The sequence below is a fragment of the Rhinoderma darwinii genome, chromosome 13, assembly GCF_050947455.1.
Source record: "Rhinoderma darwinii isolate aRhiDar2 chromosome 13, aRhiDar2.hap1, whole genome shotgun sequence".
In the NCBI taxonomy this organism is placed as follows: Eukaryota; Metazoa; Chordata; class Amphibia; order Anura; family Rhinodermatidae; genus Rhinoderma; species Rhinoderma darwinii.
In genome coordinates this window covers 45948221-45975936 of record NC_134699.1, presented here as the reverse complement: position 1 = coordinate 45975936, position 27716 = coordinate 45948221, and the positions used below count along the sequence as shown (strand labels likewise).

General features: G+C 41.5%; 1 protein-coding gene across 2 annotated transcripts in view; it reads right to left on the bottom strand.

Moving 5' to 3' along the window:
• The window catches only part of SEPTIN9 (septin 9), a 251192-nt gene that overhangs the window by 142547 nt on the left and 80929 nt on the right, over positions 1-27716 (bottom strand). The window contains exon 1 of one of the 2 annotated variants that reach the window (XM_075846602.1): positions 9951-10019. The exons of the other annotated variant lie outside the window; for it this stretch is intronic. Coding sequence (XP_075702717.1) covers positions 9951-9972 — 22 coding nt within the window. The 5' untranslated portion in view covers positions 9973-10019. Of the gene's footprint in view, positions 1-9950; positions 10020-27716 lie in introns of those variants that run through there. 2 annotated transcript variants of the gene reach the window in all.

The following is a 27716-nucleotide window of genomic DNA, read 5'->3' as shown; positions in this document are numbered from 1 at the left end:
ATAGGCGTGATTCACAGCACAGCGTGATCTAGAATCGCGAGATCACGCTGTGACGTCACTTACTCCCGTAGGTCCTTCACCGGAGCGACGGAAGATGGACCAGACATGCCAGGACGATTATCCTCCTCAGCAGCATGACAAGGATAATCGTCCTGGCATGTCTGGTCCATCTTCCGTCACTCCAGTGAAGGACATGCGGGAGTAATTGACGTCACAGCGTGATCTCGCGATTCTAGATCACGCTGTGCTGTGAATCACGTCTATCTGGATTGAAGAGAAGTGTATGACGCTGATTGGTCAGCGTTATACAGTTTTCTATACAACTCCCACTTGGTGAAAAGAAAAAAAACGCCCAGTTGGGCAATAAGAGAAAATGAGCATAACTGGCAAAATGAACATAACTTCGGAAATAATAAACGTTTTTTTAAACAAAAAACACAGGAGTTATCAGCATTAAAGCGCCTATTAGATTAGGTAGAAGATAGGGAAGTGATGAACTGGTGACAGAACCTCTTTAACTTTCTAAGAACAGCACATTTATGTAGTATAAAGTCTTCCATCCATTCTTTTAGCGAAGGCGAAAATGCATGCAAAAAAAAAAAATTACGATGAGAAAAGGACATAGTGACCCACAATGGAGGCCTCCGTCAGTACGAGAGTCATGAAGGAAATTTGTGACATACAGTAGTGTATAATCCATAATATCTTATTGATACATTGTTCTGCAAGTAGAGGCGCATCACAACCTTCACAATAGTCATAGTTTTGATTTAATAATTGTACTTCATACCTTTGCACAACAATTTTGGTGATGTGACCCTCTGCCACCTTAAAGAACATGCCTATTTCTGCTTTCCATGGAAGTCATGACTTCACTATGTGTTTTTTATGCTGCTTTTTCCCCTATTGAAGTCAAGTTGCAAGAAAAAAAACACAGCGGAGAGGGCATGCTCTGATTTTAAAATACCACATCATGCCCCAAAACCACCCAGTTCTAGTCCAGGATGTGTGAATGGGATTTCTAAAATCTCATACACTATAATGACAACAAATAAATAAATCAGATCATTTCTACTTATTTCAGGTACAGTGATTCTGAACGCAGAAAAGGTATTTCTTGCTGGATCACCTTCCACGGATTATTGAGGGATAGTACCGCTTTAAGAATCCAACATTATTATAAGTAGACTGTTTCTTCGGAAATATATTGAAGATTCTACCAGCTGCTGGCTACGTTATTTCCGCCTCTCTTTATGTCTCTAACAGGCTAACTGGAAAAAAACGGATCTTTTCTTCATATTATGGGAAGTGATTTAGATGCTTTGCATTGTACACTGGTCAAGGACACCTTTGGACATGTGGGATTTGTGGATGTTACAGGGAATGTTCTCCGCAGCTAAATAAATGTACAATATCATATATCCAAAATACCATCGCTGTGCACCTATAATCTGAATTACACAAATAACAATGGATACAGACTTGTGTATGCCGATTGCATCTTTGATGTTTTCTTAATGGAAAATAAAAATGTCGAGAATTTAATGTAATTTGCAGAACACTAAACTGCAAATATATTCTAAATGTGAACTTGTGAAACAAGCCTTGTGGCACAGGAATAAATATGAAATGGCCCGCTTCGAAAATGCAAGACTTTGATAACATCCCATGGCCTAAACTGCTATTCATTTGTATTGATCGCTGGATATTAAAGACACATTGTCATAAAAAATGTCCTAAATCTTATTTGCTTCAATGATGACGTCATCCTTACTGGAGGAATGCGTACAACACTCCCACCTGCTGGATTTTCCACACATTGCAAAGCATAGCACTCTGTTTCCACAGCTATATTGCTGCAGAGTGAATGCAGAGAAACATCACACACAACGCTAGGCCTATAAATCTTCTTAAACTACTGTTGCCAACCTGCGATTCTCATCATATGCTTGATTGGTACTGTGAAATAGAGACAGCACCGGTGACCAGAGGAGTTACTTGAGGCTCCCAGGCCTTTAAGAGGGTCTATCACCAGTTTATAACTTCCCTATCTCCTACCTAATCTAATAGGCGCTTTGATGTAGATAACTACTGTTTTTTTTAACTTTTAATATTGAGCAAGTTATATTAATTTTTCGATTTATGCAAATTTTTTCTAAATGCCCAACTGAGCGTTTTTTTTCTACTCACCAAGTGGGCGTTTTTATAGAAAAGTTTATGACGCTGACCAATCAGCGTCATACACTACTCTTCATTCATGCCCAGTTTGATTCACAGCACAGCGTGATGTCGCGAGATCACTCTGTGAAGTGACTTCCTCCCGCAGGTCCTGGACCGGAGCGAGGGAAGACTGAATAGACATCGCCTCCAGCCGTGCCAGGACATTTATCCGAGTCTGCAGCGGCTGGAGGCGATGTCTGTTCACTCTGCCATCGCTCCGGTGAAGAACCTGCGGGAGGATGTGACCTCACAGGGTGATCTGGTGAGATCACGCTGTGCTGTGAATCAAGCTGGGCTGGAATGAAGAGAAGTGCATGACGCTGATTGGTCAGAATTCCAGTTCTAACTCTACCGCTATAACACTATAGTAGGAAATTGCTATGCCAAGCTTAATATCCTGCCCTATGTAAGGGCAGCATATAACAGCTACAGGTTTGTAGTCCTAGGAGCCAAAACGGCACAAAGAAATGTTGGGATTTTTGGCTAATACGGGCAGCGAAAAATACACCCGATTTATTGTTAAAAATCGGGTGTATTCATGAGGAGAGCGCTCCCCCCGCCTCCCTCTGTCCTACATGTATACAAGCAGCCTATTAGTTACCAAAAAAACGGACAGGGGAGCGCTCCCCTCATCAATACACTTGACTCATAACTAAAAGGGCTTGTGCTGTTTTGGCAACTAGAAGTATGAGCTGTGGCTGTAATATGCTGTACTACATATATGTATGACTAGTCGCAAAAGTGGGAGATCAACCTATGCTTTAGTGTTTTTTTATTTTTTTTGGGGGGGGGGGAATACAATAGTTTGAGCTTTTTCTCTGGACATTGCTTTCTTAATTAGAAAATATGTGGTGGTCTAGTCCAGGGGCAAGCGGAAGAAAGCGACTTATGTACTATTACACCCTGAATGGATGGCAAATATCATTTGTAACAGAAACTTAATTGGGTAAAAGGGGTTGTGCAGTATTGAAAAAAATAAATAAAAAGGTCCGTCCCCCCCCCCCCCCGCCAGAAACAGCACAACTCTTGTTCATGGACTGCGCATGGTATTCTAGCTTATTCCCATTCAAGTAAATGAGGCCAAACTGCAAAACCAGACTCATTCCATGGACAATCTATGCGTCCAATGCCATCCTCTCACTTGGGGCTCATGAAAGGAAGTCTGTATGGTTGTTCGAAAATGAATGGGGAACTGACCCGTTATGTACTGGGGCATTTCATAAATGCAAGTAGTGAGGGCTAGCTGCACTCATGAAATAATCGAGTAAGATGATGATGGGGTGGCACCATAATCAAACGCTACATATTATTTAGGATGTTGGCCAAGCTGCGCCCACTCCACTCGCCAGCTGCTCTACCTTTGTCCTTCTGGTAAATAAGCAGCATCAGATCAGAAGTCAGCGAGCTTGCGCTCTCTTTATTTTGCTTCTCAGTTTAGTGTTTTCTAATAGAGTGGAGTAAACCAGATCTGACCAAGTATAATTGAAAAAAATTTTGAATGATTTTCTCTGCGTCATTCCGCCAGGAAGTAAAGAGGCAACTGATCTAATTGGAGAGCTCCCCTTGTGCTTGCCGTCTGTGTGTCTTGCTCAGATTTCCTTGTGTGAGAAATTACGGTAATAAAACTAATAACATCAACAGAACAGAAAGCAGGGAAAAGCTCATAATTGTCAAATTAAAGGCTATGTCCACCTGTGCAATCATTTTTTTTATTGCTCCAATGCATCTAAAATAAAAGAAACTACTTAGAAATATAGTGCTGTTTTGTGTCTACAGCTCCTATGCGGACCTGTGTGTCTCTATAGTTACACACAACAAACAAACTCTGTGTGTAATCTGATCCTGCAGTCATACTCCCTTCCACCTGTGCCTTCTTCTTGCAAGCTTATATTCAGTAGGTTAGAAAGCAGTAGGGGGACATATGGAAAAAAGTAGAACGCTAGGATAAGACTACACACAAGGTTTACTTGTAGACTGTAACCATAAAAGGATATTCTATTGTTAATTAAAGTGTAACTAAACGTTTGACAAACTTCTGACACGTCATAGTGACATGTCAGAAATTTTGATTGGTGGGGGTCCGAGCATTGAGACCCCCACCAATTGCTAAAACGAAGTGGCAGAAGCGCTCTTCCGGAAAGCCGATGTATCGGAGTACGCGCTCATAGACATTCTATTGAGCCTGTACACCGATACATTGATTTCCGCAAAAGGCCGAAACGAAGCGGCTGAGCGCTCACATAAGCGCTTCTGCCGCATCGTTTTAGCGGTTGGTGGGGGTCTCAGTGCTCGGACTCCCACCAATCAAAACTTCTGACATGTCACCATGTCACCAAGACTTAAGCTCCATATCCACTAACACCCCCCTCAACATTCACACATGAAGATTTCCCCCCGTTTTGCCCCTAAAAGTGCCCAAATAAATTAAAAACATCAGAGGTCTTGATGTGTCTCATATTTTTATACTAAATAAATAAATCAATACATATACTAATATAACTATAAATATAGTAAATATACTAATAAATAAATAGCAACACTTTCCATTGCTTGCATGGACCGTACTCTTCTAGGGCAAAATGCTATAGGACAGGTAGGAGCATGAAGGCACCACTTGGAGAGCAACAGTCCATAATATGAGCTCAAATAGCAGATTAGTCCGTTGGCTCACACCTTACGTGCACAAACCCTGACATTTTATGTGCCAAATACATAGCAATAATCATAACATAAAAATTCTAATCACTGTAAAAAATATTTCTATGCATAACAGTAGGAGAATGCTGGATCTTGGCAAACCATGTCTAGTAGAGAGAGTGTCTCTTGATATTACAGGGCAGAATAGTGCTGTTTAACATCCATTCAGTCGGCAATGCTGTCTGCCTACCGGAAGAGGAGTCAAAAAGGATCATGGCAACCAATGGATCGTCTTGTAAGTAAATTTTTGTGATCCATGAGTATTCATATAAAAAACATTACTCCTCATGTGTAGTGCAAGTTCAAGACCAACAGAGCATTAAAGTACTATACCAACATATACTATAGGTCAGGGCAGGAAAATAACAGTAGGTAAGTAGCCACAGTGGATAAGAAGGACATTGCCAAAGTTTCTTTTTTGCCTCATTTGTCTGCTACCCCCCACCCCACCAAAAAGCCATACAAAATCGTAGCTGTTTGCAATAGTTTGGATGAGAGATAAAGAGGGCGCTATTGTAATTGTTGTCTTTGCCAAATTTTTATTTAGGACGTTAATATAATAATTTACATTGGCCCCAATCTCAGAATTATTACATTTGTAGGAAAATTGTAATATATATTTATATAGAGTATTATGTTGAATTTCTTCATTTAACCATCTGCGCAAAGTGATGTGAAACATGTTCCTACATTTAGTAAGCTGATCCTAAAATATCCCATATCCCATATAAAGTATGGGGGTAGGGACCGTAAAAAGCAAAAGATAGGACATGTCCCATCTTTTGCGGTACACTTCTACGGCCCGGACACCTTTCAGTAAATAAACGGGAAGGTGTCTGGGAACAATAGACGTGAATGCGTCCCTAATTTCGGACCGTAATTGCGGTCCGCAATTATGAACTATTTTTACGGTCGTGTGCATGGGGCCTTAGTGACATAGTATGAAGGTGAGAAACCCTGTTTCTGCCATTAGTATTTCTGTGATAACAAAGACTCAAGAAGAACACATAGACTTTAAAAGGGATATTCCCGTCTTATAAATTGATGGCATATCGCCAGGATATGCCATCTTTTTATGAGATGGGCAAACCCCTCTATTCTTTCAGTTCTAAATGTCTATAAACAGAGTTGCCAAATACGGTTTAAATTTGGCACTTCTACGTTGCCAGTATCGTGGACGCCTGCCAGATCGTGTTGGCATTGCACAGCAATGTTGTTTTGTCCACTGCAGCAACAAGGCCAAGTACCACAGCATCACTATGGATGACATGTCAGAACTAGGGTTGCCACCTAATTCCTCCAAAAATACTGGCCAGGTTTCCCAGGTAAAAAGGAGTGTGGCTTTTGGGGGCATTGCTTTACATGTAATGTGACCCCCACCATTCCTGAGAATGAAGGGGCCACAGCGCTAATTTAGCGCTGCGTCCCCTTCTAAATTTTCCCTGAACAGCTGTGCCCCGGCTATCTGACTGGGCGGGGAACTGTAGAATAGCCGCATTCAAACTACCAGAGGAATATATGATCACTTTATGAGATGGGATTAAGGTAGGAAGGCATTAATAACAGGAGGAACATTAAGTTGGATAGTTCAAAACAAATCTAGGGGGCACCCTAAATCTAACAGTATAAAGTACATGAAAACACAGATACCATTAATAGGATAGGATGTCTGCTTGTTTCTGATTACAAAAGTTCTGTTGTCATGAATACTTTAAAGACGAAAAGGTGACCATGACCCTTGAAGCAAGCCAAATTCCACTGCCTATGACATTAAAGGATTAAAAAACCCTTTATTTTACATATTTTTTTCCATTAGTCCCCTAGGGGACTTGAATCAGTGATGGCTGGATTGCTTGCTCGATATACTGCAATACTACTGTATCGCAGTATATAATGATTTCTACTGGCTCCCATTAAGCCCTGCCTCTTAATCTGAGCACAAAGCTGGCAAACCTGGGGCTTCATTAGGCCCGCAGGCTGCCATGACAATCATTAGCAATCCCCGGTCACGTCACATTGGGGGGCAAATGGGATTTCGTAGGTGGTTGCCCGTCTCGTTCAAGAGCTTAGATGCTGTGGTCGCTATTGACCACAGCATCTAAGGGGTTAAACAGCTGGATCCTATAATCTCCAATCCCAGTAGTTAGAGCATGGTGTTATATGCAGTGGACACCCGCAGCACGTGGAGCAAGCTCAGCCTGTGAAACCCCTCCATACAACCTCCCCCCAAATAACGTACATGTACCATGATTGGTCGTAAAGGAGTTAGTGCAGACAAACAATCAATACAGGCACACTGCTGGCACAGCAGACAATCTTGGGGGCCAATAATCGTCATCCCCAAGAACCAAGAAGAGATAGATATCAACAACAGGGGTCATGTGCCACTTGCTTATGATTTCTGCACATACCAATGAAAGGAATAAGAAATATAACACTACCAGAGAGGACCAAGGAACAAAGAGGATAACATTTATGCATGCTTATTTTAAGCAAAAAAATAAAAAGGGTCAGTTAAAACTTCATTCTCTAAAAAAAAAAAGTTAGAGGGTTTTTTACTTTATACCATGGCTTCTTCATTGGGGAAAGTTATTGGTGGCCCGATTCACAGAACCCAACTATTGAGATTTCTCAATGGCATCTCCGTAAATTACTAAATATGGAATTCCCCTTTAAAAAGGAGTAACTGTGTGATACAAAAACTAATTTAAATTCACACACCAATTTCTCACCGTATACAGTATAGCTATATCCATTCTACTCACCGATCACAACATAACATAACATTAAAACCGCTGACAGGTAAAGTGAATAGCATTGATTATCTTGTTACAATGGCCCCTGCCAAGGGGTAGGATATACTAGCAGCGAGTGAACAGTCAGTTCTAGAAGTTGATGTGTTGGAAGCAGGTAAAATGGGCAAGTGTAAGGATCTGAGCAACTTTGACAAGGGCCAAATTGTGATGGAGAGACAACTGGGTCAGAGAATCTCCAAAACGGCAGGTCTTGTGGGCGGTTCTCAATGAGCAGTGGTTCGTATCTACCAAACAGATCCAACGAAGGACAACGGGTAAAACGGCGACAGGGTCAAAGGTACCCAAGATTCATCCATGGAGGACCCACCTCGCAACTTGCAGAACTTTAAAGATCTGCTGCTAAATTCTTTGTGCCAGAAACCACAGGACACCTTCAGAGGTCTTACGGAGTCCATGCCTCAATAGTCATAGCTGTTTTAGTAGCAAAGGGGACCTACACAATATTAGGCAGGTAGTTTCAATGTTATGGCTGATCGGTGTGTCTTTATTTGTACATGGTAGTTTCATGCCTTGCTATCCACGGTAGTCGCTGTAAGTGCGGCAGAGATCTAACCATGTAAACCACCGGTGGTTCGGGTAGCACAGATTCTGTTGTGTTAATAGATGTGGATTATGCATGTGACTATGGACCAAAGGCAGCGTATTTATTTTAGCAAGGTTCATACATTGCCATAGGTCACTGATATGGCACGGTAACCACTCCTTGCACTTACTACTACAGAAATGAGTTCACTATTGGTTCGCTTTAGAATCAGACTCGCAGACTCTAAGCCTTTGACATAGCTGAGCTGTACGTGGTTGAGCCCCTGCCCTCTGCCTTTCCGTGAGTAATGTGCTGACAGCAATTCCTTGGTGACCACATCCTCCTGGTGATGGCTTGGTCGGCACATGCTAATTTCTGATTTTCTGTTCCTGACCTTTGTATTTATCATATGAAATTGGAGAAGGTCTAAGATCTATAGAATTAACCATTTAACAACGGTGTCCTATTGGTCAAAGGCTGGTGGCAATGATTATGATACTTGTCAACGCAAGTATTCTTCAGGGTTGTCCAGCCTTTTTGCATTGTTTGTTTAAGACCCATTTAATGACATCAGTTTCTTTCCTGCGATCATCTTTCCTAATTCATCTTTGCCTTTAAATAGTTTAGTGACTAACAAAAAAAAAAAAGACAAAATACGAGAGAGAACAAATATCCAGACAATGATACAGAGATGATGCACATTGTGACAAGGTCTGTCCTACACCATTAAGATATCTGCTCACGTGGCAGACAAAATCTGGACCTCCCCTTTAAAAAAACCCTTTAACCACTGGAAAGTTACTTGTGACAGTGTCCGTGTGTACAGAACAGAGCACGTTTTCACGCCCTTAACCCACATAAATAAAGTAAAAGGAACACACTTGGTTTTGTAGAGAAAAAAACCTTGTTGGTACACTCTGGGGTAGGTTAGGCTGGTCAGCTTTAAAACAGAAGAAGCATTGTAGGACATGGAGTGTACAGTCCTACTCAGCACGCCCATGCTCTGTAGCACGTTCAGTGCCAAGTTATGGCTGGCAAAGCAGGCAGATTTCCAATGTTTCTTTATCGGGTGGTCACTCAATAAAAATGAAGCCCCAAAGAAAACGAGAGGGAATAGTGAGTGGGTTCAGATAGGGTCTTAAGACCTCCCTCATATCCTAATTACCAGAAGCCATGAGGAAGTGCTGCAAGAAGGGGAAGAAACGGTAGAAAACGAAGAATGAGAAGAGAGGGCCGATCCCGATTTAACACAACATATCTATAACTAATAAGGTCTTCTCTGTTAGGACAAATAAAAGGAGTTTAACCGGGACTAGAAGTTCAGATATAAATTTGCTTTGAATCCATTCAAACTTCGATCATCAAAACAGCTCACTATCTAATCGCAGACAGAAATTCTGATTTTAGTGTTATATGTGTATATATATATATATATATATATATATATATATATATATATATATATATATAGGTCAGTCAATCACAATACCCACATATTCACATTGTAAGCTGTTATGTACTACTGCAAATGTCTACTGGCACCAAATGGGTTAAAGAGAATAGGGATGTTGTCCTTTGATTGTGTCCTAGAGTGACCTTCTTTCCCGTCACGACTTGTTGGGTCATAAAGGCAATTTGGGTTCAAATATAAAAAACTGTAAATGCAGAATACGCTTTGAAGTAATATTCCCTACCTGAAATCCGCTCCTTGTCCATCACTCCCCCAGCATCAGTTTATCTGCGGCCCGGCCTCTCTAGCCCTGTTTGGGAGGAGGTAACTTGCTTCGTCCTCCCCTTTCCACTCCTTCAATCTTCTGTATCACTCCCTGCCTTTCACTTTTTGCCTCTTTCACTCCCTCCTTCTACTTTTGTCATTCACCCTCTAATGTTCTCTCTCCACCGATTACACTTATGTCTATGGGTATCTCCTCCCTCCTTGTCCGTCTTCTTTCCAGTTCTTTGTCTGTGTCTCACCAATTATTTTCCAACTCTGGTTTCTTTCTACGTTTTCATTTTGTCAGAAATGCACTTTCTAGCTACTTCTCTATTTCCAGCCCTCCTCCAGCCCGATTTTATCTTTTAACCATTCATTTCCTCTCTTCTGTTTTTTCCTACTCTCTAGCTCTTTCACTCTTTAATATTTTTACTTTCTGATATCAATAAAGATGTCATGATTATCTATCTATCTATCTATCTCATATCTATTTATCTCATATCTATCTATCTCATATTTATCTCATATCTATCTCATATCTATCTATCTCATATCTATTTATCTCATATCTATCTATCTCATATTTATCTCATATCTATCTCATATCTATCTATCTATCTATCTCATATCTATCTATCTATCTATCTATCTATCTATCTATCTATCTCATATCTATCTATCTATCTATCTATCTATCTCATATCTATCTATCTCATATCTATCTCATATCTATCTATCTCATATCTATCTATCTCATATCTATCTCATATCTATCTATCTCATATCTATCTATCTATCTCATATCTATCTATCTCATATCTATCTCACATCTATCTATCTCATATCTATCTATCTATCTATCTATCTATCTATCTATCTATCTATCTATCTATCTATCTATCTATCTATCTATCTATCTATCTATCTATCTATCTATCTATCTCATATCTATCTATCTATCTATCTCATATCTATCTATCTATCTATCTCATATCTATCTATCTATCTCATATCTATCTATCTATCTATCTATCTATCTATCTATCTATCTATCTATCTATCTATCTATCTATCTATCTATCTATCTATCTCATATCTATCTATCTATCTATCTATCTAATATCTATCTATCTATCTATCTCATATCCATCTCATATCTATCTATCTATCTATCTATCTATCTATCTATCTATCTATCTATCTATCTATCTATCTATCTATCTATCTATCTATCTCATATCTATCTCATATCCATCTCATATCTATCTATCTATCTAATATCTATCTATCTATCTATCTATCTATCTATCTATCTATCTATCTATCTATCTATCTATCTATCTATCTATCTATCTATCTATCTATCTATCTCATATCTATCTATCTATCTATCTATCTATCTATCTATCTATCTATCTATCTCATATCTATCTATCTATCTATCTCTCTCATATCTATCTATCTATCTATCTATCTCATATCTATCTATCTATCTCATATCTATCTATCTATCTATCTCATATCTATCTATCTATCTCATATCTATCTATCTATCTATCTATCTATCTATCTATCTATCTATCTATCTATCTATCTATCTATCTAATATCTATCTATCTATCTATCTCATATCCATCTCATATCTATCTATCTATCTATCTATCTATCTATCTATCTATCTATCTATCTATCTATCTATCTATCTATCTATCTATCTATCTATCTATCTATCTATCTATCTATCTAACTAATATCTATCTATCTAACTAATATCTATCTATCTATCTAACTATCTATCTATCTATATTCCAAGAATCAGGCAGCACTCCAGAGATGTAGCAAAAATAGAAAAATGTGGTTTATTCCATCAGTCAAAACAGCAACATTTCAGCTCTACCATACAGGAGCCTTTCTCAAGCTAGTGAACACATGTTACAACACTGCATATATAGGAAAGCCTCAATCAAGAGGGAGGGGTTTGCATCAGAAAATAATTAACCATACACAGTGAATATGGCATATAGTTAAAACATAGTGTTAACAAAGTGCTATAGAAAAAACATGTCATGTCATAATGTATATATACCATAAATTACAATCCATAAAACGTACTGACCGTCAGTGCATAACCATGATTGTGCACAATTAGGTATTGCTCGCACCTGTGAATACATTAAGAGAACAAATGGGGACACTCACCATGATGATATCGGCTGCTAAAGTTCAAAACAACCGCGCTACTCACGGCGTCCCCTGTGCCCAGGAGACCAAATATGTCAGAGGTGAATCGTTCAACTGCGCATGTCCGCGCATGCGCCAACGTAGATTCTGTGCCGAGAACGCCATATTATATAAGGGCAAACTGACACCGTCTGTCAGTATCGCTCCAAGGAGATTTCCACCGCAGTGTGCAAGGAAAACTCAGGGAAGATGCGGTGCAAACTGCAATCATGAGATGTACAGTACAGGGACTAGAATACAATCTGGAAAAGGCCAAAAGAATAGGACCGAACTACGCACCTTTTAACCCATATTTTACCCAATATAAATGTAACTATATTATGTAGCAAGGCACCTCAATCCATAGACATATGTACCGGCAACCAGATAAACATATATATGTATGTATGTATGTATGCATGTATGCATGTATGTATATATGTATGTGAGAGAGAGAGAGACAGAGACCCACTCAATCCTGCATAGGGCATCTGTTTAAAGGCTATTAGATTAGTAACATGGATAAGGCTGTTCAAAATCAAAGGTTGCTATAGAAAAGGAGAATATAGTTGCCACTCTACATTTTTTAAATCTATCTATCTATCTATCTATCTATCTATCTATCTATCTATCTATCTATCTATCTATCTATCTATCTATCTATCTATCTATCTATCTATCTATCTATCTATCTATCTATCTATCTATCTAACCAGATAGGTACTGGATTATCAAATATTTTCGATTATAAAGCAGACATAGAAAAGTATATAAACTCACAAGGGTAGAGAATCAATAGAATGAAAGACCGAGATAAAACATTAACACAAATTAACACAAATTATCATACTAAAACATTGTTTTCTAATCTGAGGTGTTTGATCAGTGTTCAGATTCTCGTCTTGTGGAATATCACTATATATTGTAGTTCTGTATATTGTAAACAAATGCCAGATTATACAATTTTCCAGATTACTTGATGTCAGATATAGGGAATTTTACTACATAGTGAAAATCCTGTAATAGGCAATCCTAAAATCCAGAAAGTCTGGTTTGGCATTTGTTACTTGTTTCCATCATGGAACTATAATATAGTAGAGAATATCACAAGAACAGATGCAGAACACGGAGCTGAGAGAATCAATTAGGGAATTCTACTGATCAAAAAGGATATGTCATAAATGTCAGATAGATGCGGGTCCCAACTCTGGGACCTGCACCTATCTCTAGAACGGAGCCTCCTAAACCCTGTTCTAGCTTTGTCTGATCTCGTTGACTCCCGGCCACTTCTTGGTTTTATGGTCGGGAGCTTCGTAAAACAGCGCAGCTCGCTGAGCTACGCTGTTTCTGTTAGTCCCTAGAACTGAATGGTAGTTACAGAAACAGCGTAGCTTGCATGCTGCATTGCTTCCAAAGCTGCCATTCACTACTACGGGACTTACGGAAACAGCGTAGCTCAGCGACCCGCATCTATCTGACATTTATGACATATCCTGTGGATATGTCATAAATGTAAATACCTCTTTTGAATGTGAATGGGAATACCTCTTTTAAGCGATGGCGGATGGTAACTCTTCCAATGCAGAAAGCTGTTTGTGGCAGTAGCTTTACGAAAAGTACCCACCAGGGTCCAATGAGATTTTAAGATCCAAAAAGTTAATATGATTATCATGTATTTCGTGAGTGAAATGCATACCAATGGTATTGGCATTTAATACTGTCATGGAATAAAAAAATAGGTTTTTGTCCCCATCCCAGAAAATAAGAATATCGTCAATATAGCGACCACAGAAAATAATGTGACAAGTGAAACAAAGTAAATCCTCAGTGAAAACAAGTGCATTTTCCCACAACCCTAAAAATACATTATCATAGGTGGGTGCGCAAACTGTGCCCATGGCGGTGCCTTTTATTTGATGATAATATTTGCCATCAAAAGTAAAATAGTTGTGAGTTAACAGAAATTCAAACAGGGATAACACAAATTTATTGTGTGAGTGAAATTGGGTCCCCTTAGTGCTCAAAAAATATCGAACTGCAACAAGTCCTAAGTGATGTTGAATATTAGTGTAAAGTGATTCCACATTAATACTAGCTAATAGTGTAGTAAGGGTAACATTAATCTCATGAATCCAGGTGACAGTGTCCTTAGTGTCCCTGAAGTAAGATGGCAAAGTAGTAACGAAAGATGAAAGAATTTCATCTACATGCATACTGATACTTTGTATAAGGTTGTAATTTCCAGAAAAAATTGGTCTGCCAGGGACAGGGCGAGAGGTTTTATGAACTTTAGGAAGGTCGTAAAAAGTCGCCAAAGGAGGATTGGGATTATACATACGTTTAAATTCGTCTTTAGTTATCAAACTATTCGAAAACGCTTCAGATAGTAAAGAATTAAGACGAGAAAGGAAAGGATCGGTGGGATTCTTATACAAATTTACATAAGTGGAGTGATCATCAAGTAGTCTATGAACCATGCCTATGTAGTTGGCCTGGTCCATAGCTACAATATTGCCCCCCTTATCAGAGGGTTTGAGAATAAGTTACTCATTCTTACATAGTTCTTCAAGGGCAATCTTTTCCATCTGGTTAAGGTTACTTAAGGTCCAAAATCACATTGTTTTCCTCGGTTGCTATATTAACGATATTCTTATTTTGTGGGATGTGGACAAAAACCTATTTTTTTTATTTCATGACAGTGTAGTGTCCACGGCCGCGGACCGTTGGGCTTACTCACCCGCTGATGGCTGCAGCCATGGATCTGTGAGCGCTGGCTCGCCTCTCCTCCCTAGGAGATGCCAGTGCTCACTTCCGCTCAGTTCTGCTGTGTCCCGTAGGGTGCGCGCGCATGCGCGTGCCTGCAATTAAAGGGCCAGCGCGCCCACATGAAAATAATCATTTATTAGCCCATGATAACCCTGGCCTATAAGAAGAGCCCTTCTCCTTTACTCCGTGTCTGAGTGTTGTTGTGTTTACCCGTGTAAGTCTTGCAAATGGACCCTTAGTGTTATCCTGTTCCCAGTTTTCCCAGCATTTAACCACACTAATAACAACAACATACGATATTTGCAGTATAGCATCTTTTGCACTAATGATTGTGTCAGTCCATATAGTGGTTGAATTATGCAACAAAGTAGCGCAAAACCGCTTCTCACCAGTCCCGGTATTATAGATGTGATTCCTCCGTGAATCATTTGGTGCAAGGCTACAGTGTTGAATAAGGTACGGAAGCGATGGTTGTTTTTTGAATAGTGCGCATGCGCATTCAGGTGGTAAAGGCTCTAACTGATGAGACCAGTGGGAGTCCTTACCACGCATGTGCACCATTCAAAAAAACAACCATCACTCCTTAACTTTATCCAATCACATCTATAATACCGGGAGAAGCGCATTTGTGCTACTTTGTTGCATACTTTAATCACAGTTGGGAATGACTCAAGGGGTAGTGCGCACTATTCTATACCTCAAATATATTGTGGTTATTAGTGTGGTTATAAAGCTGGTTATTACTCCTCTGAAACCCATGCATTTGTGCACAGAATTAGTCCATATCGCAGACATGCATAGCGCATTTCATTTGTAGCGCACCACAAGTGTGCAATTCTAAAGCTAAACAATTCAAGTAGAGAGCTCATTAGGTTCATACACCTATGTTACACACCATTGTGATCCGATATTCTTAGTCTGTTGTGATATACAGTATGTTTGTGATACAGACTTGATATATAGTTTTTATTGATAAATATTGTAGTATATTTTTTATACACTGTATTTTGTCTGTTTGCATGTATCTACATTTATGTATAAATATATTTTCAAATACCATTTTTGTGTGGTTCTTGAGGGCTGGTAATTGATTTTTAGAAAAATTAATTAAACTCATTTGTTAGGATAAAGAACTTTGAGGCTATGTTCACACACTAGACTAAAAACATCTGAAAATACTGAGCTGTTTTCAAGGGAAAACAGCTCCTGATTTCCAGACGTTTTTTAAGCCACTCGCGATTTTCGTGGCATTTTTCGCATCGTTTTTTAAGACCGTTTTTGGAGCTTTTTCAATAGAGTCTATGAAAAACAGCTCCAAAAACGTCCCAAGAAGTGTCCTGCACTTCTTTTTCGCGGCCGTTTTTCAAAACGGCTGCGTAAAAAAAACAGCACCTTAGAACAGAACGCCGTATTTCCCATTGCAATCAATGGGCAGATGTTTGGAGGCGTTCTGCTTCCGATGTCTCGGCGCTTTTTCGGTCGTTTACGGCCCGAAAAACGCCCGAAAATAGGCTGTGTGAACATACCCTAAGGCCTCCTTCACACACAGAAAATTTCTGGTCCTGTTCACACTGAGTTTTTTTGCGCTGATTTTGACACAGAAACCACGTCGGTGTCAGCACCAAAAATGGTCAAAATCGTCCCCCATCGATTTAAATGCCAGGCAGAGGCGTGTTTTTTTCCCGCTCACATGTATTTTCTTGCCGCAGTTCCACCTCTGACCTCCTATTGAAATCCATGGGAGCCAGATAAAATCTGTGGTGCTTGGTTCTGAGTGTTTTTTGCTGCGCTTTTTGCCCGTGGTCCTTGCATTAGCTTCAATGGCCACAGGCGAAAAATGTGGCAAAAAACACGGCAAAAAAGCGCAGGCAGGTAAAAATCTGCCCCAAAATACCTGAAGGAATTCTGAGGCAGATTTTTTTCTGCTTGTGTGAACTAGACCTTAGGCTGGGTTCACACGGAGTATCTTGGAGGCAGAAAATCTGACTCAAAATCCCGTTTGGAATTTTGAGACAGATTTTGCTCTGCCTGCACGCCGATTTTCACTGCATTTTTCGCCCGCGGCCATTGAGCGCCGCAGGCAAAAATTTGATGTCAATGAGAGGTCAGAAGAGTCCGAAGATAGGGCATGTCCCTTCTTTTTCCTGCAAGCCGGTTTTTCAGCTCGCGGGAAAAAAACGCCTGAGCCTCCCATCTGCTATTTGTTGTGTATTTCCGCAGCATAAAAGCAGCGATTCCGCATTTACATTTGACATGATGCGGATTAAAATAATGCACCACAGGTCAATTTCTGAGCAGTTTTTCTGTTCATCACTTGTGCAGCGTGTGGATGAGATTTATTAAAATCTCATCCACTTTGCTGCTACTGTATTATGCTGCAGATTTTCTGCAACTAAATCCATTGCGGAAAATCCGCAGTATTTACGCTCTGTGAACTTACCCTTAGAAAGAAGGTTAAAGGCTATGTAAACGTCTGAAAGGCAAATTTTGTTTCATAAAAAGGTTTGTCAGTGTAATTGGTGCAAATTTCTAAATAGTTTTTATTCAAAATTATTTTTACTTTTTGAGATACAGCTGCCCTGTATCCTGGATACAGAGCAGCTGTATCTTCCACTAAATCTTGCTCCCGTTAGGTCCGCGGGACTGATGGGTTCAGTGACAGCGGGTCCGCAGGATCCACCTGTAATCTATAACATCTAAATTTATAACTTAGATGTGATAGATTACAGGATGATCCTGCTTGTGAGCGACCAGTGCTGGTTTTAGACAAAGCATGGCCCTGGGCAAAGGTTAAAACTGGGGCCCCAAATGCTGAATTAGGGCCTGTTCACATCTGCGTCGGGGGTTCAATTGATGGCTTCCATCAGATCTTTCCGTCAGGGGAACCCATGAACGCAAACCAAACTGAAACCATAGCTTTCCGATTGGAGTACCACTGATTTGAATGGTAATATTTCCGTTGCAAATGGTTTCCGTTTGCCTCCGTTCCTTAAGGTTTCCGTTTTTTTGTGGAAGCAATAGTGCAGGAGTGTTGCAAGTCTCAAAAGCATATGTCCCCCCTCTCACTCAAAAAAATTATCTATATACATATACGGTTATTAAATCATACCACTAAACCAGATGAAATATTACCTGAATACTGTTACTGAACACAACTCACTATTATAAGACCAATATTACCAATAATAACACAATATAAGGTCCAAATAATACCGCCACACCATAACCACCTAGCGACTGAATAATACCACATACTGTTACTGAATAATGCCTCCACATCTTAACCACAGTGACTGAATAATGCCCCCAAACTGTTACTGAATAATACCGCCACACCAAAACCACATAGTGACTGAATAATACCCCCATATTGTTACTGAATAATACCTCCACACCATAACCACATAGTGACTGAATAATACCCCCAAACTGTTACTGAATAATACTGCCACACCAAAACCACATAGTGACTGAATAATACCCCCATATTGTTACTGAATAATACCTCCACACCATAACCACAGTGACTGAATAATACTCCCAAACTGTTACGGAATAATACCGCCACACCATAACCACATGGTGACTGAATAATACCCCGATATTGTTACTGAATATTACCTCCACACCATAACCACATTGTGACTGAATAATAACCCCATACTGTTACTGAATAATACCTCCACACCATAACCACAGTGACTGAATAATAACCCCATACTGTTACTGAATAATATCTCCACACCATAACCACATAGTGACTGAATAATGTCCCCATACTGTTACTGAATAATACCCCCGTACTGTTCCTGAATAATACCGCCACACCATAATCACATAATGACTGATTAATACCCCCATACTGTTAATGAAGAATATCTCCACACCATAACCACATAGTGACTGAATAATACCGCCATACTGTTACTGAATAATACCGCCACACCACAACCAGATAGTGACTGACTAATACCCCCATACTGTTACTGACTAATACCACCACACCATAACCATATACTGACTGACTAAAAACCCCATACTGTTACTGAATAATACCTCCATACTGGTACTGAATAATACCACCACACCATAATCACATAGTGACTGAATAATACCCCCATATTGTTACTGAATTAAAACCACTATGCAAAGACTAATATTACCACCATGTAGTGACCATACAGACTTTCCCTTTTTTCCTCCATCCGGCCCAGACCACTGTGACGACTTATTCCAGCCTCTGCAGAACTTGACACACAGACATGTTGGTTTCACGCTTTTCCACTTATACCCCATCCTCTAAGCAAACTCCTATTCCACAGTGCCCCAGATGGTAATAATTATCCCTCAGTGCTCGACACAATAAAAGTGCCCCATCAGTAACTGTGCCCCCTTTGTGCCCCCACAGTAATGATGCCCCTTTTTTGCCCACTGTAGATAGCACCACATCATCCACTGTGGATAGCGCCACACAAAGCCCCCCCTTGTAAATAGTTCCACACAGCCCTCCCTTGTAAATAGTGCCACACAGCCCGCCACACTTAGTATAGTGCCACACAACGCCCCTTAGTATAGTGCCACACAGTGCCCCACTTAGTATGTAGTGCCACACAGCGCCCCTTGTGTATAGTGCCACACAGCACCCCCTTGTATATAGTGCCACACAGTCCTCCCCTTGTATATAGTGCCACACAGCCCCCTCTTGTATAGTGCCACACAGCTCCCCTCCCTTGTATATAGTACCACAAAGCCCCCTCTCTTGTATATAGTGCCACACAGTCCTCCCCTTGTATATAGTGCCACACAGCCCCCTCTTGTATAGTGCCACACAGCTCCCCTCCCTTGTATATAGTACCACAAAGCCCCCTCTCTTGTATATAGTGCCACACAGACCCCCCCTTGTATATAGTTCCATACAGACCCCCCCTTGTATATAGTGCCACACAGCACCCTCTTGTAAATAGTGCTATACAGATAGCCCCCCTTGTATAAAGTGCCACACAGCTCTCCCCTTGTATATAGTCCTACACAGCCTCCCCTCCCTTGTATGTAGTGCCACACAACGCCCCTGCCTTGTATAGTGCCACACAGCCCCCCTTGTATATAGTGCTACACAGCCCCCCTTGTATATAGTGCACACAGCCCCTCCTTGTATATAGTGCCACACAGCCCCTTCTTGTATATATTGCCACACAGCCCCCTCTTGTATATAGTGCCACACAGCCCTCCACTTGTATATAGTGCCACACAGACCCCTTGTATATAGTGCCGCACAGACATCCCCTTGTATATGTGCCACACAGCGCCCCTTGTATACAGAGCCACAAAGCCCCCCTTGTATATAGTGCCACACAGCCCCCCTTGTATATAATGCTACACAGCCTTCCCTTGTATATCGTGCCACACAGACCCCCTTGTATATATAGTGCCACACAGCCCCCTTTGTATATAGGGACAAACAGCCCCCCTTGTATAGAGTGCCACACAGCCCCCCTTGTATATAGTGCTACACAGCAATATATTGCCAAACAGCCCCCCCCCCCAAAGAAAATATAATTTTGTACTTACCTTGCCCCGTTCCAGGCCACGATCGGAACGCATGTGCAGACCATTGTGATGCAGTGACATCATCACGCCGGCCTGCGCAGGGAGTCTTCCGAGCGCCTTATAGGCTGCAGGCCTAACGTGTCCTGCAGCCTATAGTAGTCATATGCATCTGCATCCTAAGATACAAGTGAATGTGGCTGTCGCTAGCACCAGGGTGTTATGTTATGGGCTGAGCGGCGTGTGATTCCTCGGTCCCTGTAGCAGCAGGGGGCCCTATGAGGATGGGGCCCATCACCCCAGCAAGAGGAAGGGGGTGCTGCGCTGGCTCACCCACGTTGCATTCCTTAAGCGCCCGGCAGTCTGCTAGGGGGCCCACGGAGTGAGGGCGACCCCTAGCCCGGCACATAACATTTATGGGCTGATCGGCACGGGCCCCCTCATGCCCGATGGCGTCAATAGCACCGTGGGAGTACGTTAGGCCTGCAGCCTATAAAACACTGGGACAGAATCCCTGTGCAGGCCGGCGTGATGACTGTAGATTACGAGTTTGTTTAGAGGATTGGGTATAGGTGTGGAGGGTGCAGGAAAAGTTAGAAACCAACATGTCTGTTTGTCAAATTCTGCAGAGATGAGACGTGGCTGGAATAAGTTGTCACATGGATCTGGGCCGGATGGAGAAAAAAAAGGAAACTGAACGACTCTAATCAGAGAAAACATCCCCTGTGAGTCACTGGATAGAAATGTTCTGTAATCATATATATTGTCTGCAGAGCTCCTGTGTATGACAGCGGCAATGTCGCTGTATATAGTGCCTACATAGTGCCACCCCCCCATATAGTGCCACATTGCCCATGTAGAGAGTGCCACACCCCCCTGTAGCTAGCACCCCCCTTGCAGATAGCACCACCACCCCCCCATGTAGATCACACCCCCCATGTAGATCACACAACCCCCCCATGTAGATCGCATCACCCCCATTTAGATCGCATCACGCCCCTCGTAGATCGCATCATCACCCCACCTTGTAGATCGCATTACCACCCCTCCTTGTAGATTGCATCACCCCCCCCATTGTAGATTACATTACCACCCCCCCTTGTAGATCACATCACCACCCCCCTTGCTGATAGTGCCACTGTAGCTCCAACTAGGGGCTGAAGCAGTGGCCACAGTGTCGGCAACCTCTGGCTGGGCATTCCGCTCCTAGAGCGAGTCCCTGACATCTCTGTCAAGGGCTTTCCCAAGACTGGAGTCTCCAGCCTGAGATCTTGCGATTCTCTGGTTGGGGACTCCTCTTCTAGAGGGAGCCCCTGAAGTCACTGTCTGAAGTCACTGTCCATATATTGACAGAGACATCAGGGACCCATAGTTTGCTGACGCCTTGGCCGCTGATTCAGCTCCTAGTGGGAGCTACAGTGGCGCTATTTTCTTAGGGGGGGGGGTGCTGCGATGTGCAAGGGAGAGTGGTGGTGCGATCTGCAAGAATGGGGCTATATACTAGGAGTTCTTCCTCCCCACGGAACGGATGTTCCCTACTGTATAATTTTGTTCAGTACAAAACAGCAGTTCCGTGTGGAAGCATTGACAGAACGGGGCAGACCAGGCAGTGACGGGGCAGAAGTTCCTCCTGCAGCACACCGTGTCTAAAGAATCAATTCTAAAATTCTGTTGAAAAATAGAATCATCATAGCCCTTGAGGGTGAATTAATCGAATTTATTTGATCAATTGCCCAGCCCTGGTGTGGCGGTTTTATTCAGTAACAGTATGGGGGTATTATTCCGTCACCATGTGGTTATGGTGTGGTGGTATTATTCAGTAACAGTATGAGGGTATTATTCATTCACTATGTGGTTATGGTGTGGCGGTATTATTCAGTAACAGTATGGGGGTATTAGTCAGGTGGTATTATAGTAATAGTGAGTTGTGTTCAGTAACAGTATGCAGGTAATATTTAATCTGCTATAGTGATATGATTTAATAACTGTACACGTGTATATATATATATATATATATATATATATATATACACATATATATCTCTTTTGTGAGAGAGAAATATGCTTTGGAGCTTGCAACACTCCTACACGTGGTAGAAATCAGCGATGCAGTTCCCTGCACACCGCCTTCTGAATTTATTGCATTATAGATACAATAATTCAGCATTTGGGGCCCCACTTTTAACTTTGCCCAGGGACACACTTTGTCTAAAACCAGCCCTGGTGCCCAGGCCCGGCGACTCTGCAGCTGCCTTCTGACCCGGGCGGGTTCTTCTCTGCTCAGCTGCTGGCGCTGCACTGAAACTGACACGTAACGTGTCATGTGACATTACAATGCAATGTATGTCAGACTCAGTGCAGTGCCGGCGCCAATGCAGAGAAGGAGCGCCCAGTGTTGAGTGAAAACCAACGCTCACTCCCTGGGCCTCCAAGGCATTATTTATACTTTGTGGGTTCACTTGGGGGACATTATGCTGTGTGGGGGGCACTAAAGGGGACATTATAATGTGGAGGAGGGCAATAAGGGGCATTATACTGTGTGAGGTCATTTAAGGGGGCATTATGCTGCATGGTGGGCACTAAAGAGGGCAATATACTGTGTGGGGGCACTAAAGGGGGCATTATACTGTGTGTGGGGCACTAAAGGGGGCATTATACTGTGGGCGGCAACTATGGGGGCATTATACTATATGGGGGCACTAAGATGGCATTATACTGTGTGGGGGGCATTAAAGGGGCATTATACTGTGTAGGGGCACTAAAAGGGGCATTATACGGTGTGGGGGCATTATTCTCTTTTATGGGCCTTTTTTTTTTTATGATCGAGTGGGGCACCGACATTTTATTTCGCACAGGGCACCATCTATCGTAAGACTGGCCCTGCACATAGGACCCACTGACAGTGACACTGAGCCCGTCAGGTCCGCCGGACTGATGGATTTAGGTCATAGTGAACGATATAGCTGTTCTGTATAGAGAATACAGCGCAGCTGTATTTCAAAAAGTAAAAATAATTTTAAATAAAAACTATAGAAAGTTGCACTAATCACACTGACTCACCTTTTTATAAAAAAAAAAAACCCCCAAAGATTAATAATAATAATTGCCTTTCAAAGATGTACAATGCCATTAATGATGCAATGCTACAAAATGAGCAATCATAGTTTAATCCATGTTAACTCCTCAGTTATTGCCTTGCTGACTAACTTCCTGTATCCTAGTTTCTTCACTGTCCTGGCCCTCAGCAGTGTGAAATTTTAGGCATATGCCTGTCAGATGCCTGGTGACATGCTTTTCTTGAGAATTAACTATTTAAGGCATCGTTCAATAGCTTTCCCTGACTCATTTTCCATAACTTTTTTTTTTTATGGCATGTTCAGCAGCAGAATTTTTATAAATACCCTTCATTGTGCTATGGAAAACCCAAATGACTTTGGTAATCATCAAGGGGGTGAAAGGGGAGGCTGCTCTTTTCATCCCCTGCTCCATATAACTAAAAATAGACTGGCCCTTTTTATTTTTAAAGGGATAGTTAAGCTTTAAATAGCTTTTAATATAAACGGGCAAATTAAGATATGCTTTAAGGGAAATTATTGTTAAAAACTAGAATTTACCATTTGAAATATTTATTAGGGATTCTTTCAGCCTCTACAGTGAATAATTTCTCTGCTATGCTGTTTGTTAAGTAGTGTCCTATATATATTAAGTCTGCTGACATTATAATGGGACAATCCAATTTGAAGCCAGTCACTTGTTTCTATGGACAATTCTTATGGGTTAATTTACAAATAACTTATTATAATTTATTAATAATATGGTGGAGCCTAGTGGGCCCAAGACATACATGTCCAAATACCTCCAATTTAAATGCCTGCAGAGTGGATTGTAGGGTAAATTTTCTAACAATCTTTTTTTCTTTTTTTTTTTACTGTAGACTAGGAGGAGTGCCAGTGGGACAAATTGTTTTCCTTCTGGAGTGTTTCTTAAAGAGGACCTGTCACTCAGACAGGTAAGTTGAACTGGTTTACTGACCTGAATAGCGCTGTCTCCCTGATTCCAGCACTGTTTTTCCTGGACTCCCCCCTTCCAGAGATTTGGCCCACTGTTCTGTTGGCTCCCTATATGCTAATTTGCTGTACTTAGCCAATGGGGTGGAGCTAACTTCCCTGTGTTGATGCTGACTGTAGCGCCGGTGGCCGCTGACCCCCGGCACCTCTCTCAAGTGGGTTGTTCTACACAAGGAACAAATAGCTTTTTATGTTCTGCCTAAAACTATCAACCCAGTCCTGCTGGGACAACCCTGGCTTCATAAAAACATACCCTGATCCTTGACTGGAATTCTGCAGAAATTCTTCACTGGGGAATCGGGTGTCAACCACGTTGTCAACACAACTATCTGCCTCTGGTTTGTCCTGTTCGACCTCCAGTACCTCAGTCCCTCCCAGGTCTACCTCCACAGTATGCTTGCTATGCAGATGTATTCAGCCAGAAGGAGGCTGAGACCATGTCTCCGCATCGTCCCTACCCGGCCTCTGCATCATCTACTTGAGTTTCTTCCTGGTACTTCACCTTCTCATGGACAGGTATATCCTCTCCTTCTGCCCGAAACCCAAGCTATGTCGGTATATGTTAAGGAGAACTTCGAGAGGAGGCTTATTAGGAAGTCTGCTTCACCAGCTGGATTTTTCTTAGTTGATAAAAAAGATGGAGCCCTCCGGGCCCAGACTATCGTTGTTTGAACAAAATCACTGTCAAAACTAAGTACCCCTTACCGCTGATCTCTGAGTTCTTCGATAGAATCCATGGAGGCAAGATTTTCACTAAGCTGGATCTTCATGGGACTTATAACTTGATCTGTAGCCGTGAAGGTGACTATTGGAAAACCACATTCAACACAAGAGAAGGTCACTATGAGTATCTTGTGATGCCCTTTGGATTATGTAATACTCCCGCTATGTTCCAGGAGTTTGTGAACGATATATTGTCTGTGTTTATCTGGAAGACATATTGATCTACTTATCTGATCTGACGACACAACGGAAACATGTTCGCCCAGTCCAGTCGCATATTTGCCTAGTCCAGTCTTCTGCAGATCTACGCCAAATCGGAAAAGTGCATCTTTGAAAATAAATCCTTGCCCTTTCTGGGTTATATTGTTTCTGATCATGGACTCCAGATGGATCCAGAAAAAGTAGAGTCCATTCTAGATTGGCCTTGCCCTAAAGGTCTCCGTGCTTTACAGAGGTTTCTGGGCTTTGCCAATTTCTACCCTAATACTTTTTCGCTTACTGCTCCCATCTCTGCCCTCACCAGAAAAGAGTGAATGCAAAGAATTGGACCCCTGAAGCTGACTCTACATTCACAGAGCATAAAAGGTCCTTTGCCTATGTTTCTATTCTACACCATCCAGATGTCTGCCGTCAGTTCTCGTTGGAAGTTGATGCCTCTTCCATTGGTGCTGGAGCACTTCTCTTCCAAAAAAAACCTCAAAAGGGAAACGTTGTCTCCTGTGGCTTTTTCTAAAAAGTCTTGTCTGCAGCATAAAGCAACTATTCCATTGGTGATCGTGAGCTCCTGGCCATCAAATTGGCCCTAGAAAAGTAGGGACATGTGTTGGAAGGTTCTGTCATTTACGCTGATCACAAGAACCTCAACTACTTACAATTGGCACAAAATCTGAATCCACGTCAGGCCAGGTGGTCACTTTTCTTTGCCAGATTTAATTTTCTACTGCACTTCCATCCAGCTGACAAAAATGTCAAAGCAGAGACCCTGAAGAGGATCCTCAGTATATCATTGACCCCACACACTTAATAGCTGTTACTCCTCTGCAGATCAAAAACCTATGTTCCTCCTGCAGACAGGAAGATTCTCATCTGGGGTCACAACGCTAAGTTGGCAGGCCATTTGGCATTCATAAACCTGGGACTTCTCGCCACTAATGGTGGCCCACACTACCCAAGGATGTTCAAGACTATGTCTCCACATGTACTACTCCGCCGGGACCACCTCAAGCAATGGCGACCCGGCAGCAAAGACCAGATCCCTGTATGGGTTAAAGGGTGAAGACCGGAGAGGCTGCTTAGACATTGCCCTTAGAGGTGGCCCTACGCCAATCTGGCGTAGTAGTCCAGTGGGTCTACAAACCTGCTGGTCGTTACACTGACCAATCAGTGCATGGCAGCTTGAGGGTATTTAATGCCCTGTTTGCTAACTACAGAAAATTAGTATATAGTGAGCCAGCACAACAGTGGGCCATATCTCTGTAACGGTGGGGTCCAGGAAGAAAAAAAAATAAGACAGCGCTACTCAGGTCAGTAAACCAGTTCAACTTATATGAGCTAGTGACAGGTCCTCTAAGATCTTGAAATCCAAAAACTACACATCTTAGTTCATCCTAATTTAAAAGTTTGATCTTTTTGTCATTGTACCTTCATTGCATTCTAAAAAATAGTAAGTGTTTGTTTTTGTTTATAAAGAAAAGCAGTGGAAATAATGGAGAATGAGAACAGTTGTTAAAATAAACTGTAACTCTGACACCAAGCTTTAATTATTTGATAGGCAATTTTTTTTTCTAATAAAAGGGTCAGTCAGTGTGAGAAGTACAACTTTATAAATGGCTTGTATTAAAGATTATTTTTACTATTTGAGATACAGCTGCTCTGCATTCTCTATACAGAGCAGCTGTATCTAGCGCTAAATCCTGTTCCCGTCGGGCCCGCGGGACTGGCAGGTTCAGTGGAAGCTGGTCCTTCATGTCTCTGACACGCAGGATCCACCTGAAATCTATCTAAGTTCATAACTTAGATGTGATAGATTACAGGTGGATCATGTGAGTCAGACACACGCAGGACCCGCTGACACTGAACCCATCAGGTCCGCGGGACTGACGGATTCAGGTCATAGTGAAAGATACAGCTGCTCTGTATAGAGAATACAGAGCAGCTGTATCTCAAAAAGTTTAAATAATTTTTAACAAAGATTATTTATAAAGTTGCACTAATCACACTGATAATTAAAAAAATTAATTGCTTTCAAAGGTTTACATAGCCTTTAAGTGTACCAGTTGTAGTTCATTGTCCCAAATGGTTTAGAGAACTTTAACAATTTTAGTGTATTAACTAATTGTAAGTTTCATTCCAGATTTCTATCTCAATTGATAAAAACATTGAGAAAGTCAGTTAAGTATAGTTCGAAATAGAACGTTGAAAGGTCA